A 20,954-nucleotide genomic window follows, 5' to 3' on the forward strand; every position below is an offset into this window, starting at 1 on the left:
AAAAAAAAATCTAGTAATAAAAAGTACAGGTATGTTGTGGTAATTTGGTATATGGTAAAGACAGCATTTCAAATCAGTGGAAAAAAGGGATTATTCATAAATAATGTTGGGATAGTTATCCATTTGGAAAATAAACAGGATCCTTTTATCACGCTTTATACTCAAATTTTAGGTGGTTGGAAATCTATGAAGGTAAAAGAATGTAAAGTAGTAAAGGGAAAATATGGGTTATCTTGAGGCAGAGAAACACTTTCTGAATATGATTGGTAAGGTGCACAGACTGTAGAATAAAGTGGGGTGATTTTTGCTGCACAAAAATGAAGAACTTCTAAGTAGCAAAAGAATTCTAAATATGATTGAAATGGCCAATGGGATTAAAATATGCAGTGTACAACTATAAAATAATATAGACCAAACCCAGCTTTGGCAAGGGTATGGTGCCAAGGATTACTGTCACGTCCTGCAGGTTCTTCATTTCTGGAAGCCATTTAGGCAGTGTGTGTCAAGGTATAGATTCCCTTTGATTAAGGCACTTCTCGGAACTTATCACAAGTAGGAAAATTGGAGACCTGTGCAAAGACAGATATTCAGAATTCATCACTCTGTTAATGGTGGTGAAATATTGGTACAGTCACATAGTGGAGTTCTATGTGGCCATTAAAAATGATGTAATCTGCCCCTGTTCGTGTGGGCACCTTGCCTTTGATATATTTGGGGGCATATGTAGCAAGAACCTATATGTAAAATTGTGGGCACGACCTGTGTCTGAACGTGTGGCTGGATGGACGTTTAGTACAAGGTTCACAATGTTATTAGTTATCTCTAGATGTGGGCTTTTGAAAGTTTTCTTTTCCTTAAATTTTGTGGATGTTGTTTCTTTAAAACATATTATCTTTTGATAATAAGAAAAGTCTTTAGAAAATGAGAATAAGTATCTAAGACTGTGTATCTTTTAATTTTTTTCTGATCTGAACAGTTTTCTAGCTTATGAAATGAAAAAGTAAGACATTTTCTTATCCCTTTATAAGTTTTTAAATTCTCGTAACACTTATTTTTGTCTCCTGTAAATGCTATTCCCACATTTGGCATTCCTAGCCATGGTGTTAGAGATGTTTGAAATATTCAGGGTACTGAACAGAAGGTCAAACACGAAGAAGGAAATGGGGTTCAGAAGCATTTTCATTAAAATTGCATGAATACTGGAGTTTATTCTACAGCACAAAGCCTTCCTAGATGAACTGGATCAATGTTTAATAGAAACGCCGCCTTTTAAGGATCTCTGTTTTCTTAAAGTCTTCTGTTTTTAATTAAATGTCCTATGTTCTTTAACCTTAAAAGATAGAGTAAGACAAAGGAGGGAGAAGCAAAACAAAACATCCACGTCAAAGATAGGAGTGTAATGTCGAAGGGAGAATTTTAAATAACCTCCCTACACAGACTCTCCCTCTCTCTTATTCTCTCCCCCCTCCCGCTTTCTCTCTCTCCCTCTTCCCTGGGAGATAATATTAAACCGTACAGCTGGTTCAGATTATGATCTTTTCTCAGTCACATCTTCAGAGAACAGTTTAATAAAGCATTAATTATGTAGCAGCCCCATACACACTGTAGACAGGGATAATCTAGCTACATAACTTTGCTAATGATATATCTATAGAGTGCTATTTCTATCCTATTGTAAGGTATCCATTTTTAGTTACTAGGGGTATGCTGATTTCACAACTACAAGCAGCCATTTGATATTCAACACTGTATCTGGTTCAATGAGTATGTACCACTGTTTTGGATTCTGTAGAGAATGAACTTTAAAGATAGGTTTCATGATATTCCCCAGTGTGGGGGACACATTTGGGATTTACAAAAAATCTCTACCCATTGTCGTAGGTGAGTGAATGTTAGAAGGCAGAGGGAAGAAAGGGATAAATTGTCTATGTAGGTAAAAAATGCCAGGTGAATTTAAGGGTCGGGGTTTAGGATACGAAGATTTTAACGCATTGTTGGAGTGGCAATAGATAGCATATTTCTATAAATTTTGTTTATTTTGTTTGTTTGCATGCATGTTGTTTCTCCAGCTTTATCGCACCACCTGGCATCTTCAGTGGATAGCACAGGCCCAGGTGGGGATGGGGATGGGTGTGTCTGTCATGCACAGGTTTGTCTCCTTTTGGTTGTTGAAGCTCATGTGGTATCATATTCTTTAATCTGAACCAATCTGTTACAAAGGACATTTAGCAAAATGGGTGAAAGGTGGAAAAATTAAATGCAGGGCTTAAGTTCAGAGGATATTTTTAGACTTAGAAGCAGTTTGCTGCTTTTTATGAAATGGTCAAGTATAATTAATGGTTCATGTTTCCCTCTTTGTTCATATTTTTCTTTAAAGGTTGAAATGTTGGTTTTAACTGTGTGTGTGTGTGTATGTGTGTGTTTTTGGTTCTCTAGGTTCATGGAAGTGTGGTTATTTTGTCTAATGACTATATGGATAGAAAAATTTCCTTTTATTCCTTCCAAAGCATCTTTTTTTTAGTTGTTACAGAAATCAAATCTTCACATAAGCTTCAGAAAAGGTGAAGTTATATATTAAAATAAACCATGACAGTAATTAAAAATTTTTTTAATTGCTAGAAATAAAGGAGGAAGCCAGTGAGTGGTTAATTGACGTTGTTAATTTTTAGGTCCTCTTGAATGCTTAAGCAGAGCCAGGAGTAATTTTTTTTAGATCAGTTTGAGTGGTACATTTGACGACTTGAGTCCTCCCTTCAGAACTTGGGATATGGCCATTGGGGGAGTGAGTTTCACTGCAGGGAATTATCTGTCTGTATTGGATTTGATTCTGTCAAATAGTTAGAATTAATTCTAGTTCTAGTAGTTACAAAAGAGAAGTGGTCAAGCTTTTTGTGCTGGAGGTCTTGTAGATCATTTCAGACAAGGGAAGCTGGGGCCTCACCATTTTAAGTGCCCTGCAGAAAGCCTTCTGGTTTAACTTGATGAGACCCGGTTATTCCTTCCAACACTCCCAACCTTTGAAAACCAAATTGGCTTTCTTTATATAAAGTGTTGAAAAATGACAAGCTTTGTTATTGGATGGTAGGACTTTTAAAAGAGGAAGAGACTGGAGAATGACAATCAGACATCCTTGACATTCTCCTCTGGACTCAAGGCAGGATGCTCTTGGCACCGCAGCATCCTTCCTCAGGATCAGGCTTGCGAGAGACAGAAGTGATCTTAACTCATGGGATCATGACTTGGAATGGGGCTTTGGGCTTCCAATGTTTTTGTGAAGTTGCTTGCAATAACCTTTGAATTTGTTCTCAGTGCACTATCTAAACAAACTGGGTCTGTCCTGCCACTCCTCTGCCTTGAGGCTTGGCTTCCTATATACTACTTCAGCCCACGAGGTCCTTTAGAAATGTTCCTGTGTCTCTGTGGTCCTGTCTTCTCCAAGATGCTGCATCACATGCAGGAACATTTCTTTTCTTTAGGTTATTTATCTCAAAACCCAGCCAGTGGCATGTCAGTTTGATTGTTATTATCTCAACTCTTTTGTTTTACTTAAGGAGTTTTGGTAGGTCACGGTTGAAGTCAGTTAATTTTACTGGCTAAATTATGATGAAGCATAGAAAACTCTCTCTGATTTGGTACATTTTTGCCAAAACATTTTTGTGTGACTTTAGCTTTTCTCTTTCCAGGTGTTTTGTAGTATATTCTGCTCTCGAGGCACGAGGCACCGGAGCTGCTTTCTCTCTTTCAGCCTTGCCTCCAGGAGATTGGCAGGTCTGGTGACTGTTGAAAAGGTAGATCTTGCCTTTTAGGTGAGACTTGACCCCTCGTGTAGGGAGTGACCTGGTCCCATTTGGAACTAGCAGTGTAAAAAACAAATGTTACTGATTTGTGAAAGAATTAGAAGTGATGGTAAGAACACGATTGATTGTCGTATTCTCCTCTTTGTTCTTCCTTTTTTTTTTTGAAAATGGAATGAGGGCAGGTAGGAAACACGTGAACCAGAATGAAACAGTTTCTTGTAAGAATAACAAATGACTTCTATTGCTGAATCATTTGTCTTTTTATTTGTTTATTTGAACTAACTGCAGTGTGATTAAGAAATCCTACAGTTTTTCTAAAAACTAATGTGCTGTCAAGAACGCTCCACCTTAAATCCCCTGCAAAGTGTATTCAGATCTTTCTCATTATGGTACCTTTTGGGAGATTATTTTCTTTAGGCAGCATGTGTTTATTTTATTCTTCAGTCGTAGGCAGAGAGCCATGCTTGCGATGGGAGCCTGGGCCTCGTGAGGGAGCAGTGCTGTGTGTGTCTGATTTCCATGACATGGTACCCAGTGTCGGGGCCTGTGCTTAGAGAGCTGGGTTCAATTCAGGAAGGTGATTTGCTTATGAGAAATCTCCTGATATGTTAAGTATTTTTTAACATAAATTGAATCCATTTTACCGCCTTAAAAACCCAGTTACCTGGATACCCATGTCAACATTATAGTCACAATAGGCAAAGTGTTACGTATCCATTAACAGATGAAGGGATGAACAGATATGTGGTCTGTCCATACAGTGGAATATTATTTGGTCTTTTTTTTTTTTTTTTTAAGATTTTATTTATTTGCGAGAGAGAGAATGAGAGAGAGAGAGAGCATGAGAGGGAGGAGGGTCAGAGGGAGAAGCAGACTCCCTGCCGAGCAGGGAGCCCGATGCGGGACTCGATCCAGGGACTCCAGGATCATGACCTGAGCCAAAGGCAGTCGCTTAACCAACTGAGCCACCCAGGCGCCCTATTATTTGGTCTTAATAGGAAGGTTCCTGTCATATGCTACACGATAAACTTTAACGACATTATGCTAAGTGAAATAGCCAGTTACAAAGACAATTACTGTATGGTCCCACTCATATGAGGTACCTAGACTGGCCAGATTCATTGAGGCCAAAAGTAGAATGGTAGTTGCCGGGCTGGGGGAAGGGGAGTGGGAAGTTATTGTTCAGTGGGTACAGAGTTTCAATTGGAGAAGATGAAAAAATTTCTGGAGACAGATGGTGGTGATGATTGTACAACAGTGTGAATGTACTTAATGCCAATGAACCCTACTCTTAAAATGGTTGGTGTGGTAAATTTAACGTTACCTATATTTTGTCACAATTAAAAACAACAACCCAGAATAAATCACTCTGATTTTTTTGGGAAGGGGGACTTTGGCCACAGTGGGGTGTGTTTCTCCTGGTCCTATAATTGGTGCTGGGCATGATAGAGTGAGCAAAACTATTGGTCAAGGGACCCTACACATCATCTGCTCTGGCACTTGCATTTGACAGGTGAGAAGCCAGGTCTCAAGTGAGGTGATTTGCCCACTTCATTGGTGGGTGTAATCCACCCACCTTCTGGCTCATCCAGTCTTCGGTGGAGGCAGGATAAAGAATAGTAAGAAGTGGGATGTAGAGTCATACTGCCTGGGTTCTGCTCTTGTATCCAAATTCACAGACGGTTAAATTCTCCAATCCTGTTTCTGAATCTATAAAATGGGAACTGTACCAGTATTCCATGAGGTTTTTATGCGAATTAATTGAGTTGACCCATATTAGGCACTTAGCTTAGTGTTCTTGTGCAAAAATAAGTAACAGATGAGTGTTAGCCATTTATTATCACTATTGTTTTGTTACTGTATTGTGTTGTTGTTTTGTTGTTGCTGTTACCGGCTTCTGCTGCAAGGAGGACTGGGGACAGAGGCCTTGGGAGTGAGGCTCAGTGGTAATCACCTGTTGGCTCTCTCTCCTTAGCCAAACTGCTGTCCGTGTTAACCAGTGTGAAACAGGGTGGATGAAATGCTCATCTTGCTGCGGTGATTGTGAAGGGAGGGACTGACCACTCGCTTCGTCAGTGCTAGTAATCTTGTCAGTCTTGGTGCTTAGGACAGGTCACTGCAGGCCGGAGGCCTGGCCTCTACCAAGTCATGGTCTTCAAGGGCATGCTGAGAGCGGCTGTGCCAAGCTCTGACTTCTGGCTGAGGGTGCGGGTGTGTTCTCTGGGGTCTGCTTTCCAAGCCTTCTTGAGGAAAGGTCACTGACTCCTTTGGGTCAGTTGTCGCCAGAGGTTGTCAGCCTGCAGGTGGAGTTTGGCTGAGTTTGAAGCATGGACGGAGGTAAGAGTGTTACTGTGCAAGTACTTGTATTTCTGACCCTGGATGAAAAGCGTCCCTCACTACTGACTCATGTCTTGTTAGCTCTTTTTTTTACTTGCTCAGCTTTACCAGCTTATGGGGGAAGACTTCATCCAGATTTGAGATTACCAGGGAGGTCATTTGTGCTCAAGGAAAATTCCTTTAACAAACGAGTACTGAGCACCCGTGTGCCTAGCAGGGAGTAAGTGGCTGGAGATGGAAAGGGAATTAAACGACCTTGCCCTGGGGCAGTTCAGCGCTCTGCGGCCCGAGAACTGGAAAAGAACCGGCAGAGATGATTTTCTTAGGCCGGGCAGCTCCTGGGCGAGGAGGACTAGAGCCAGTGCTGTGGTCATAACATGTATCACTTAAATGTGTGTGTGCTTATGTTCGGTGTATGTGTAAGTGTTCACATGTAAGTGAAATCTATATGATGGCATATCAAAAAATGCATGGCATGATGTTTGTCACAGTGTGTGACATCCCTAAAGAACCTCTCAGTATTGTGGACATCCAAACTGGGTGAATCCAGAATGACTTGAAAACTGGTGCCAGAATGGGCAGAGGACACGGCTTCGGTCTGGGTCTGCGCACACTCCCCCATATCAGGCCCACGCACTAAGTGGACTTGGGGGTTTCATCAAAGTCATCAAATAATTTTATCTGCTCTAAACTTTCCACACTTGACTCCATGATCACTTTCACTAATGGCTTATTCTTTTTTCAAGTAGTCTGATCCAGTGGTTCTCAACCCTCACTGCTGAGTTAGTTTCTCTTGGGGGAACTTAAAAAAAAAAATACCCCACACCTCTCCAGACCAGTTGAAGGAGAAGCTTCCCAGGTGATACCAACACGCAGCCTGAGCTGAGCACCACAGCCCATCCTTTGCTTAAATAGCATCCGCTCTCCCTTTCGATTGATGTGAACTGGGCTCGTCTTCTTGTCTTAATGGCCCATCGCTGTACCAGTTGGGTTTCTTCTCGTTAGCCATCCTGAGAGGTCTGAACTAGGAGACAAAAAGCTAAAATCAGTTTAGAAAGTTGATTATCAGATTTAATTGATGTCTTTGGTGAAGCGAAAGCTCAATATTCTCCCAGAGTCTGTCACCTAACATTTTCTCTTTGATGTTTTCATTTTTCTCCATGAGGTAGGTAAAAGAGGGGTTTAGTGTTAGATGTTCTGTGTTCCATGATGCTGATAACCACAACCACCACACATAAATAAAACTGTGAAATTCAAGGTGTGTCTTGGATAGCTTCGCTTCTTATCTAGGCACCTCTTTTCTGGCACTGAAATGGCAGTCCAGAGATGGAGCATCTGCAGTCGATGACTTCCTGTGAATTCCTCTGAGAGGTGGAAACACCTCCACAAAAACAGTGCTCCTGGAGGCGTGTGCTCACCAACCGACGCCCTTTCATCCCCACCCTCTTGTAGGGACTGCTACAGAGGAAGAGAAGCTGTGTGTCCAGGCAAAGGGCTATTTTACTGTGCTCTTTAAAACAAGACACATTTAGCTGAACTGTTAGGTCAAATAAATCCTATTATGGCCTTTTCCAAAGTATTTTTTGCATAGGCTCTCTATTCATAGTCTGTATATTTACATCAGATTATAGAACGTGCAGTTGGCTCTTCGACTTGTTTCTTCAGAATTGGAATGGCTAAAACTTCCAGAAGGCTCTGAGAGTTTGCCTGTTGTGATTCTGTTTGCATCAACCCACAGCAGAATTGCCTCTGTTGAGGTTACCTGAAAAATAAGTTTGTGCCACTTGGTCCCATCGCAAACTGATCACGCAAAGTCATGGGTTGAACATCGTTCATTTAATGCTGTATTGAATACTCTTCTGCCCCAAATACTTGTGCTCAATGCTGGATATATTGATGATATGAAATGTTTTTTTACCCTGAAGAAATTAAGGATTTTTCTTTCCCTGTAGCCTACCTGTTGAATTTAAAACGGAATCCTTGTGTTTGCCGGGCTGACTTGCACTTGTATGTAAACAACTGAGGAAGTTAGTTATTTAGAAATACATATTTTTTGAATTTGGAATTTGGAAGCAACCCTCTTCATGGTCAGACCTTATTGTAGAAATCTGGTAAAGGACACTTTTATAAACAGGTTTGCCTCTCCCCCACCCAGATAGGTTGGAAGTAACAAGTATTTTCATTTTGAGTCATACTTTCTCAAGTGAAGTGACAGTCTGTTGACGGATGAAGCACAGTGATATTTTAAGCTGCTTTGACATTCCTGAGGAAAGCATTGTCAGGAACAGAGCCCTGAAGTTTGAGAGTTCTACATGCTTTTGTGATTCTTTACTATTTCTCCTGACATAGACATTTCAAGAAAAGCAGATAAAATTATTCCAGGTTCCAAGCAAAGGAGCTGTCATCTGGATTTGAGGTTGAAATTAGGTTGGGAAAAACATGAATTGTGTTCAGTAACATACAAGCGGAAATACAATTTAAACCTTTTTAGTGCTAGTAATGTAAGACGCCTAAAATTCCTATGGAGGTGGCTGCCTTGCTCTTAATTCACAATAATGTAAAAAATAACAAAGTTTTAGTAAAGCAGCTCTTTTGGTGGATGGAGATCTAAGAGACCCACTGACACATAAAGATGCTCTGTTCTTCCACTGTCCTTATCCACATGGTAAACATATCCCAGCTTCTGCTGCTTCTGCGTCACCCATTTGGGGCTCTGGGGGATGCAGAGCTGATGAAGGCACCGTCCTTACCCCGAGTGGGCTTCCATCTATTAAGTGCTCAGCATTACTGAGCACTTCCTGAACAGTCATCTCCTTAGTCCAGTGATGTTTGGAGTGGCATCCCCATTTATAGACACACCAGTGGAAGTGCAGAGAGGGAATAGCTTCCTCAAGATCACAGTTTATACGAGGGAGAATTAGGATGCGAACCCAGGCTGTCCAGCCTGAGCATCAAGTAGTTTAGATGAAATTTTTCTGGGATTTTGTGAGGGAGGGTTGAGACCAAAGAGAAGGAGCAAAAATGTTCAGCCTTGTGTTTAAGCAAATCCATTGAGCGCTCCTTTTGGGTCATGGTCTTTACCTATAAATGTCTGACAGGTATGAAGGTAGCAAATCAAATGCCTACAGAAGCCAGGCAGACAGAGGAGTGAAGCCTGCAGGGGGACAGGGGTAAGCTGGAAATCTTCCCAATGGGGCAGACTCTGCAGCAGTAGCCCTAGGAAGGTGAGCCCAGCGTGGCTGATCTTGAGTAGGGCAGTTAAGGTTTGAAAAACATCTGTGGGTCATGAAGATAGGTCTTTGGGCTCTTTCAAGTTCGTAAGTCTCTAATGGCCAACTCTGGACATGTACTTGAAAGCATTTTGGGGAGAATTATTGAGCATGTGGAAAAAACAGTTTGTTTTCTAAAAGAAAGTTACAGGTCCTATTACAGAACTCCGGCTGAGCCCTGTAAGGCTGCTGCCTGAGAAGGGCACATGCTTCCTAGCACATCCCTGCTTGGGCTGTCCGTGGTGGGTGGGAGACTCTTGGAAACCATAGCAACAACTTTTGCAAGATGTGCTGCACCAGTACTTTTCCCTGAGTCATTTTGCTGTTTCTGAACATGCCAGGCTACTAACAAAGGTATTTTCTGATGCAGGTGTACTGCACAAGTATTTATTTGTAAGTTAGGGTGGAACCCTTGGTACCACTAAATCGGATTTTTCTGAAGCCGGTGATTCTGTTATGCTATCACCTGTGTGCAGTTTTTTTAGTGTGGGGGAGCAGAGGGAGTGGGAGAGAGAGAATCTTAAGCAGCTTCCACGCCCAGCGTGGAGCCTGACGCACGGCTCCATCTCACAACCCTGAGATCATGACCTGAGCCAAAATCAAGAGTCGGATGCTTAACCGATTGAGCCACCCAGGCACCCCACCTGTCTGCAATTTTAACTCTACAGGTGTGGATTTGATATGATTTGATAGTTTCCTTTCTTTTCATCCTTTTAATTGATTTCTTGATTTATAGAGGTGATAACAAATGAGCTTCTGAAGATCAGTGCTGTGTGTGAGCACAGGGCTTTGATTCTGTTTACAGTATGTTCTGGCCGACAGCCATCTGCTAGGGCATTAGAGCATTAAAAGATGGGAGTTAAAGGCCTCTTACTCTTCTCAAGGAGTTTGATTTACACTGGGAGACACAAAAAGCATTTGTTTGACTGTGGGATTAGTTTAAGTGATTAATGTATTTGGAACGACTATGGTGATTTTAACAAGGGTGAAAGCACCCTGAAATGGGAACCGAGAACTTTGGGGAAATCTTTGAACTGTTCAAACACATGCTTTAGGAAACCAGGTGTAAGCATTGTGATGGTTGAATAATGTTTGGATTTGGGCGGCAGGCGGCGGGTAGGGCAGGTGGTTGGTCAGGGAGAGGAGTATAAATTTCACACAGTTTTAAAGCAAAGCCATTCTAGAGTAAATTTTCTAAAGTTTTGTTTTGTTTTAAGTTGTCTTCTATAAAATAGCTTGCTGACTTACAGGTAGAATTGTGATAAAAATAGGGTGGTGCCTTCTCAAAAGGAGGCCTTCTCTTATGTTATAGGAACACTTTTTCAAATGATTACATTGTAATTAGTTAACTCTTTCTTTAAGGTTCTGGGCTCCTTACACTAAAGTTAATACAGTTAAAAAATTACTGTGTGAATAGAAAGAGGATGTTAATAATACCAGAGTATTAAATAAGGCTTTCATTTCTTTTCAGTAAAGGTTATATTTTCTTAAATTGGCAGTTAACTATTTTTCCCATTTCTCTAAGACTGTGCTCACTCATTATGACAAATTTCATTTCATGAAAAATGAAAATAACTTTTAAATTAATTTTTGGTGTTCACAGTATAGACCTTATATAATAAATATAACCTTGCAAATAGAAGATATACTTTATCAGTCTTATTTCATAAAGTTTAGCAATTATTTTGCTGTAAGGAAATGCACAAGTAGAGTAACTCCATCTGGTTTTGACTGTCTTGTAAGAAATAGGTCGGTGAGTAGCTTTTTAAAATCTTCTAAACTTGTTTCTGAAGCTGTTTTTAGAGAAATAGATCATAAATTTGGTATTTCTTGAACATTTTCATTATTATGAAAGTAACCTCTGAGGTTAATTTTTATGGCATAAGTATGGGTTCATGATACATACAGTATATTTTGGTTTCTTTTTCTCAGTTTTGCTTTTGGTTGGAATTGTTCATGAAAACTAAAATATATTCTACAGCAGAATAAGATTTCTCTTATCCTTGGGTCACTACAATTTAATAGAAAGGAAAGCTCATTTAGCACTTTACTGGCTCCAGTTCCTTCCGGCTACAGCATAATCAGAGACCGTGAAGGTTCATGTCATCGTAGTTGTATACGTGAGATGTGTGTGAAGTGAGTTTGGGACATCATATCTGGGACTCCGTGACTACGAACCAGAACTCCCTGTTACTAAGCTCATGATCTCATTCTGACATTCTCATAGGAAGCTGGTGGATGCCTAAGACATGGACTCAAGCTTTTACTGCCTCTCAGAACATGTCCAGTTAACCTTGGTCACTGAGGTTTTCCTTCCCTGGGAACTGGCCATGCCTTCCCTAAACCCTGTCAGAACAGAATGAGAAGGGGCCTTGCCTTAACTTCGATCTTCAGTGCCCACAGAAGGAGGCAACAGGAATTGCCCGCCCCCAGGCCTTGTCCTCTCTCTCTGCAGTACTGTGCCTGGTGGGACAGGGAGGAAAAGCCCTTCCTGGGATACTCTTGTGGCTGGACTTGTGGCAGTGGCTTTTGCCAGTGCTTTAGGATATGTTTGGAGTCTACATATGTGGTACAACATCTGTAGTGTGGGAAGGACACGAAACCCCCTTAGCCTTGCCAAACCTGGGAGCTTGCCATAAACGCAGAATCTCAGGCTCCACCCCAGACGTAAGGAGTCCTAATTTGCACTTTAATAAGGCCTTCAGGTGATTTTTGTGTACATCAGGTTTGGGAAGCACCAGCTCTAGAACACAGAGGATAGGAGATCCTACAGTTGAAAATAAGGTCGGGGTATGTGTGCGTGGGTATGTCTGTGAGGATGCATTTCATTTTGTTTATGTTTGTAAATGTGAGCGTGTGTTCATCTCATTGTATTTTTGTAAAAATAACAGATTTCAAAATACAGTTCACAGACCATATAATTCACTCATTTAAAGTGTACAGTGGAATGGTTTTTAGTATATTCACAGACTTGTGCCACCATGAACAGTCAATTTCAGAACATTTTCATCACCCCAAAAAGAAACCCCATACCCACTAGCACACACTGACCTTTCCTCCCAAAGCCTACCCCTCTTCCTGAAGGCCCCCGACAATCACTCATGCACTTCAGCCTTTATGGATTGGATTTGCCTATTCTGTACATTTCATACATGAAAGAAGTCATGTCATACATGGTCCTTTGGGTCTGAATTCTCTCAGCATAATGTTTTCAAGCTCCATCCATGTTGTGGCATGTATCTGTACTTGTTTCTGTTGCTGTCATTTTACCCGCCTTAAGTTTATTCTGAGCAGGAGTAAGGACATGCTGCCTTTTCTCTTATCCTTGATGCGCTTGAGACAGTTTTGTCATTGTAGAGTAAGAATTGACAAGAGTGATTTTCTTAGTGTGACCATTGCTTCTCTTATGTCACAAGCTCTAGGATCTGAGAACTGTGTGACAGTGAAATACTAGGAGCATTGTTACATGCTTTCAAAATTGAAGAAATAAAATATTAGTGTTTTCCATTTTCCTTCCAAGTGAAGTTTTAATTCCTTAATTTTCAACCACTATTTCCATAAAAGTAGTGGTATGCCATCCATGCTCTGTTGAAAACTATGCTCGTCTTTGCAAAATATCCAGCTGATGTTGGTGAAAATTAAAATGACAAAATATTGTGTTCAGATAAATAGCAACAATGGCTATATTCTTGGCAAGAAACCACACGATTGTCCCTCCCCCAAGCAGTCTGTTCCCTTCCGTTCTGAATGTTTGGTAATTTTCAGCGTCCCAGAGGAAGACAGCACTTTTTTCCTTAGTTGTCTGTGCTAAGCTCTGAAAATTTTATGTGTCAAATAAAGGACCAATTTGTTTTCCTTTAAATATCTAAAGACCTTTTAAGGAATCTGTCATACATAATACCTTACCAATTTGGGGAAAATCTTTGCTTGGCTCTTGGGCTTTCCAGTGATCATTTCATAATGCATTCAGTGTGTGGTGACCAGGAAAAGAATGGCAGGAAAATGTTTTTATACCTATATAGAAGTTATTTTAGCATTTCACTGCTCTGTTGGTTGTTGATCCAGCGTTTGGAAATGCTTATATTGGTTTTAGCAACGTGAAAAGCTTTCCCTTTCCTTCTTCTCCCCTCCCTGACCAAAGCTCATGTTAATGCCACTAAATAACCAGTGCCTTATTTGGCTGGCTGCCTGGTAAACCAGATGACTGACAACAATACTGGAGATCTTGTGTGGTCACTTTCTAAAGGGTTTTGTGCTGCTTTTATACTCTTGTCTCCCTCTCCTACTTTGGTGGGTAGACTCAATTATTTGGCTCTGTTTGAGAAGGCTCTGGGCAAAATGCCACTCATCTATCTTTTCAACTTTTGGGGACATGCTTTCTTAACAGATTTCTTTGGGATATAAGGTTCTTTCTTTAACCCGACTGCTCTTTTTCTGGGTGCTGTAAAATGCTGATCATTCTCAGCAAATCACAAACATTCAGTTCTTCTTCAGTGTCCTGACAAGGTTGCAGTGGTGTGTATGTACATTTGTGTGTATAATGCTGAGAGTGCATGGTTTCCAAGAAGAGAAAAATGATAAAAACCTTTGCCCCCTTTTGACTTGGAAATTAACATGACTGCATTAGCCAGATCCCTCTGTTGGAGGAAATGGGAAAGATTGGATTGAAACCTATGTCAAGGAAATTGACTTGGCTGGATTTCAGGTAGCAGAATGAGCTGGCCCACTAAAGATCTGTGACAGTATCTTTAGTGGCCCTGGAATTGGGACAGGGTAACTATTTTTTGTAGTAGGTCAAACTCTGGGGAAAAAGGGCAGGAAACCAGCATTCAGTGAGAATCTATGTGTCAGGGAGTGTTGTATAAACTCTATGCACGTTCTTGTGTAATAGAACAACCCTGTGGGCTATGTATTGCTATTATTCTATTGTTATTATTATCACCACCACTGCTTTATGAATGGGGAAACTGAGGCCCAGAGAAGTTAACTGAGTTTGCTTAAGTTCTGTACCTGGGCAGTGGGCGATAGAGGCTGCTACCCCCAAAGCTGGTGTCTTTTTCTCCCAGGTGAGGTTTGTCTTTGCTCTTCTCTGCTCCTGTTCTTTAAAGGGTGCATTTGTCATGATGGTGAGAGGCTGATGAAAAAACAATCAGATCTAGGACGAAAATATGAGATCCCTTAAGAAGTTCAAATTTTTCTGCACCTGGATCACTATACGGTAGCATTTCAGGGTACAGGGGCAATCTTCCTGGACCTCCAGAGACCTCCAGAGGTGCCAAGCTGCCCATGACGCCCCTTGATTAGGGAGAGCGCCCCATCAGATTCACCTGAGAACGCCCTCCTCTCTCTGCTGCGAGGGTCCTCTGTTACTGTGGCCCTTTCTAACTACTCTGGCTGTATGATGCCTGCCCACAGGTGCTATGTGACTGGTAGTAACACTGCTGAGTGTTTCTTGCTCAATTTGGAGAATCAAAGTTTGACATCCTGATGAGCATCCTCCAGTAGACGGAGGCTAGGACCTGCCCAAAGTCTGTTTTGCAGAAAGTGTTTTCTGATACCTTTTAGCAGTTCTCAAACCATATAATTTACCAGCTATATTTTCTATGAATAAATTGGGCCTTTAAAAAAAACCCTGTGTACTCTTTCCATCTGTAGCATTTCCCCTTATAACACCTTATTTTTTATTCCCCCTAGGAATACATGCTCATTGTAAACAACTTAGAACAAAAGTTAAATGAAAAAAAGCCACTACCCCATTATGAAGAGATCCTTATTAAAAAAATTCTATATTTCTTTTCTATAGAAAAATACTAATGCTAATCTTGTAGACCTCAAATAGCAGTGTAATCATTTTAATCAGTTGACAATTTAGTAGTTTAAAAAATAGTTTTCCACAATTTTGCTTTCTTTAGTGCTTGGTAGGTTGTAGTCCTGTGAATAAGAAAGTTAAAACTTATGCTCAGTGGCAGGACCCCAGTGAGAATCAGGATTATGAGGCGGTCTGCATTTTGCCTTCTCCAGGTCTCCTAATTAATGCGGCAGTGGAGAGCTACCTACCCATCATTCTGTTTATCTCACATCAGTCTTAATGTTTTGAGGAAAATTCATTTACTAAGCTGTTGTGTATATACCTGTATCACACAGTGGATGAAGCTCTTAGGTTCCTAGGAAAAATATAAACTAGGAAGCTTTAAGGTTTTTTAAAAGAAGAAATACAACACTGGCACAGAGACTTAATGGCTTTCTGTGATATCCACAATGAATCAGTGACCCATTTTTTAGCTGCCTTTTCTTCGTTGGAAGGGAAACATGCATGGTTACAACTTCAGCTGTAGCTAATTGGTTGTAGTGATACTTTTTAAAAATTGGAATCAACAAGGAGAAATCTGCCAAAATGACTTCTGTATACACTAAACTAATAAAAGAAGCTGTTTTTTTTTTTTTTTTTTGGTGGAGGTGTGTTTTTATTTTTATTTTTGGGAAGTGGTGGAGGAAGGAGGGAAGAGCCTGAGGGTCTGGGAGTTGGAGGAGGCTACAAATGGAGAGCAAAGTGAATAGGTGGATTATGAATATATATGACAGCATGAGGGGGGAATAAAATATTACTGTTAATTGAAAAATTTTTTCTCATTATTTAAAAAACAAGTTGTCACTTTTGGCATCATATCATTGATACAGTAAGTTACTTGTATTGCCTCTTTATTAATAGAGCCTGCTGTTTTAGTAGATTATCACATCTTTAATTTTTGTTCTAAAGAGACTGGTAAAAATAGTTTATGTACTTATTTTTTATTTTAATTTTGTGAGTATATAAAACAGCATAGTGTAAAAGGTTAGATACTGTTGTATCTATTCTACTCTGCCTGGCTGGCCTTTAGAAGAGGCAACCAGTGTTCTGTCATCCCGTGTTTCCATCCAAAGAGAGTCCATGCGTATGTTGGCAAATGTGTATACGTTTTCTTCCCCTCCCTTCCTTCCTTTCTTACACAAATGCTGGCATGCAAAATATAATACTCTGTCTGTTTATTTTCACTTCATGTACTTTGTAGATTATTCTGTATCAATACATTAAGAATTCCCTCTTTGTTTCATGGTTGGGTAATAATCTATTGTATTATTATGCCATAATTTACTTAACCACTGTGCCATTGGCAGATGTTTAAGATGTTTTCATTTTGCTTTTTTGAACAATGCTTCAGCTTATAAAATTGTGCACATAGGTAGATTTGTTCAGAAAGAAGTAGAAACCAATAGCTGAAAGATGGTTTTAAGATTATCCCTGGATGTTAGACCTCTGTCATTGTTTCACAACTGGTGCTCCTTGGAACCCTCGTTAGGAAGGCAGATGTTACTGGAGCAGAAAGGAAAACAGGATTTAAAAGCCAAATAAGCTTGGGAAATGTGGTATTTCCTATTTTCTTTTGGAGTTTCATAAAAGAATTAGCATATTAAAGGTTTAAAGTACTTATGTGGTTTTAACAATGGCAACAGAAAACCATCAAAGATAATTTTTCAGACTTATTTGAGCATCACATATTTCAAGGTGCTTATTAACATCTGTCAAGACGGTTTGAGGGAAAAACCAGTTTGGGGAATGTTGACCTGTGTGATTCCTCCCTGTCTCCCAAATTCCACAGATAGCCAAAACTAGCTAAATATATATATATTTTTTCAGCTGACAAATTGCTTGCCTTTGGAGTCCTGTTTCTTGACACCTGTAGCTTGCTCACCTCTCTGATCCTAATGCTTAACGTGAGAAATACCTTGTTTGGAGAGTTGTATGTCAGGGCCATCTTGTGTTGGTGAGCATGAAGGCAGGTGGCATCAGGTGTTCTGCGTGGACCCAGTGTGAACTGAAGCCGGGAGTAGTGAAACCACATACTTGGGGACAAGGGCAAGAAGTTCATTTTGGCTGGGGCTTGGGGTTTAGTAGGAGATAGAGGAGAGTGGTGAGACTTTATAAAGTAAGTAGCACTCCAGCAGAAGTTGCAGTTGGGAGTTCTGGTGTGGAATATGGAGTGGAAAGCCGTAGATCTTTTGCTCTAGTGCACTGGTTCTCAACCAGGTTCTCCACAATCCCCCTCCCACCTGGGGACATTTGGCAAAGTCTCGAGATGTTTTTGGTTATCGTGATGGGGAAGGTGCTGTTCGCATCTAGTAGAGATAAGGGATACTGCTAAACATTCTACAGTTATACAGGACAAAACACCTCAGTAGTGAATTATGCAGTCCAAAACATCAATAGCACCCCATTGATAAACCTGCTCCGGTGGGATCCTACCAGAGTTGGGGACTTAGTAAATTGTCAGTATTTCTTTGTCCAAGCATCTGAAGTGGCATAAATTGACCCATGTGTCGTTTTGGACTGCTGCTTTGATGCTAGTATTTGCTACTGTAGATTCAGGACTCCTTATTCACAGTTCCGCAATTTAAAAAGCTCTGAAGCTGTGAAGTTAATTCATCATTTATCAGTAAAACCTTACCTGCATTGACTTCCCTGATGAGGGTTCCAAGGAGTCTGGATATACTTCATTTTGCGTGAATGTGTTTGATTGTAGGGTGTTGGCCCAGACTTGGCTTGAGGTTTTATATAGAATTGTGGTGCAGTGCATTATCTTTCTAAAATGGGAGAAATTCTGTATTTGATAATGCTTTGTGCCCCAAGCTTCCGGATAAGGGATTGTGAGTTTATATATTGAATTGAATTTTTGCCTAATTTGGTTTCTTTTAAGAAATTAGATACTTTTAGTGATACTTACTGATTTTTTTTTATTCCAAAAATGATACAGGATCATTGTGAAGAATTTGACGAGTGCAAAAGGATGATAATATTAACAGTCATCCGTGCAGTACCTGCTGTGTGTCCAGAGCTGTTCTCCATGTTTTACATGTATTAACTGAGTCCATCTTCAGAATTCTGTTGTTGCTTCAAGTGGAGAAACTGTGGCATAGATCCCATATCTAGTAAATAGCAGAGCTGAGCTTTAAATTCTGGTACAAAGAGGAAAATCATCTATTGAAACAGCTAGAGACGTTAATTGCTTAAGCAGTTAAGAGAGTAGTTGAGTGAACTGCAGTTTACTTAAATAGTTTTCTGTTGTTGGGCATTTAGCCTGTTTTCAGTTTTTCACATTGGCATGAACACATTTACATATAGATATTTGTCCACATCTCTGATTGTTTCTTTAGGGAGTATTTTTAAAGGGAATTGCTTAGTCAGAGTGAATAATTTCTTATAAATTCTTCATATATGTTGCAAAACATGCCAGTTTTATACTCCCACCAGCACTTCACCCTCATCAGCACTGAATGTTAACATTTCTTCCCCTGACTTCTGATTCTGAGATGTGGTATCTTGGTGTTCTCTGAGAAGATGAGACAGATGGCTGGACAGTTTTTATATTTGTCAGGATACTAGGGTTAAAAAAAAATACCTGCGGGGTGCGGTGCTTGGGTGGCTCAGTTGGTTGGGTGTCTGCCTTCAGCTCAGGTCATGATCCCAGGGTCCATGGGATCGAGCCCCGCATCAGGCTCCCTGCTCAATGGGGAGCCTGCTTCTCCCTCTGCCGCTCCTCCTGCTTGTGTTCCCTCCGTCAAGTAAATAAATAAAATCTTTAAAAAAAAAAAAAAATCCCAGGAAAAAAGCACCCAAATTAAGTAGAAACAACTGATTTTTAAAACTTCAGATTTCAAAAAATTAAATTTTGTAGCCAGTTTCTTTTCAGATTGATCCATGCAGCTAAACTGAGGCTCCATTTTAAGTTATCGTGAAGACTTGGCAGAAATAAGAATATCCAGCATTGGGGACATTCAGGTCAGAATCTTATTGGCATGTGATCATTGTATGACTAAAATGGCCATTGAATGAATACTCGTGGAGCACTTACTGTGTACCACACACTGCACTTTGTGTTGTGGATGCAGTAAGGAATATGTTTATAATAACAATAATAGCAAAAGTCGGTGGCTTCTCAGGTGTCAGGCATTGTTCTAACTGCTTAGTCTGTTAACTCACAGGAACCCTATGAGGTCAGTACTATTATTATGTCCAGTTGATTGATGATATTGAAGCACAGAGAGCATAAATCATGGGGTCATGGACATACAGCCCCTAAGTGGCAGAATCAAGATCTGAACCCAGACAGAGCCTGAATGTTCTGGTTGAGGGGTAGACATTAGGGGGTTGGTGCAGGAATCTGGGTATGAGAAAATAGTGGTTTTAGCTGGCAATCCAGGTATGGAATTGCAGAGAAATGGAAAGATCAGAAAGTTTAAGATGGAATTCATCAGCTTGGATGTGAAAGAAGAGGGACAAGTGTAGGTTTTCTGGACTGAGTGACTTGCTCGATGGTGGTACCATCAGTTGGGTGGGGAAGATCAGGGAAGAGAAAGGAGCATGTTTTTGAGGGAAGTAGAGATGATTTTAGTTTTGGATTGGTTAGATCGGAGGGGTCTGAAAGATGGAGATGCCGAGAAGGCCATTATATCTGAAATAGTTGGGAGTTACTAGCTTGGAAGCTTACCAGATTTACCCTGGTAGTTTATCAGAAAATTTTCTTTAAATATTTGCAGCGTGTAACTTATGAGAAGGCTTTGCAGCTTTTAAAGATATTGACAAAGTTGCATTTGATGGCTATGGTTTTCGTGTATCAAACATGTAAAAATTTGTGTCATCTTACTGCACTTTTAAAAACTTATCTTAATGCCTATAGGTAACTTTATAATGTGGTTGTACTATTATTTCCATAATCAACAATGTGTGAATGAGTAGATTATTACCATTTTTCTTCACTGTAGATAATTTTACAGCAGATGCCTTTGCATAAAACACTTCCAGCATCCAGGATTATTTCTTTGGAGGTAGATCAGAACTAGAATTATTGAATCTTAGTACCTGTTGCAGAATTACTTTTTTTGCTAATTTATGTTCACCAAATATGTGCAAGGCTTACCTCTTAACTCAGCCAGTGGGTTGAATGTTGTCTTTGATGATCTTTGTAACACCATTATTCACTCCCTACTTTTTATAACATATTCTATAATTACAATCATATGGTAGCTTTGTATACTGTATCTTCATTTCACTTTGATCAGTACCTGGTTGGCACAGAATATTGCCAAGAATTTTTACAAAGCTAATCAGATAAGAATATGGAGATATCGTGATCACTGTTGTTTAACTCTGTCTGAAGTGTTGATGCCAGGATATTTAAAGTAACTCAAGGTTCAGTTGGCCAGAGTCTGGCTGATGACAGCAGAAATACCTGGAATTGTGTAAAAAATGCCTCTTCTTCAGTGTGCATTTTGCCTGTCGCTATGTGTTAAGCGGCAGAGAATTAAAGCCATTATATGCATAACACAGGACAGTTATCTGATTATTTTGGGCAAAATTAGAATGACTTTTAGACTAGAATCATGCCAGTGATTGTGTCACTTTTCGACTTTATTTTCCACTTTTTCCCAGTAAAAATTTTACTCTCCAACCTTTAATTTCTATAATTTTTCCTCCTTAGTTTTTTTTACAGCCAGTGTCCCTATTTTGTGTAATTTT

At 40.1% G+C, this 20,954-nt stretch overlaps 1 protein-coding gene across 3 annotated transcripts in view; it reads left to right on the top strand.

Annotated features, from left to right (window-relative positions):
* Positions 1–20,954, top strand: part of SH3GL2 (SH3 domain containing GRB2 like 2, endophilin A1) — a 201,339-nt gene that overhangs the window by 12,470 nt on the left and 167,915 nt on the right. The window contains exon 2 of one of the 3 annotated variants that reach the window (XM_081804130.1): positions 3,684–3,788. The exons of the other annotated variants lie outside the window; for them this stretch is intronic. Within the exon in view, the coding sequence (XP_081660256.1) occupies positions 3,684–3,788 (105 nt within the window). The remainder of the gene's footprint in view (positions 1–3,683; positions 3,789–20,954) is intronic. 3 annotated transcript variants of the gene reach the window in all.

Source organism: Leptonychotes weddellii, chromosome 14, assembly GCF_054177405.1.
Source record: "Leptonychotes weddellii isolate Sample4059 chromosome 14, ASM5417740v2, whole genome shotgun sequence".
NCBI lineage: Eukaryota > Metazoa > Chordata > Mammalia > Carnivora > Phocidae > Leptonychotes > Leptonychotes weddellii.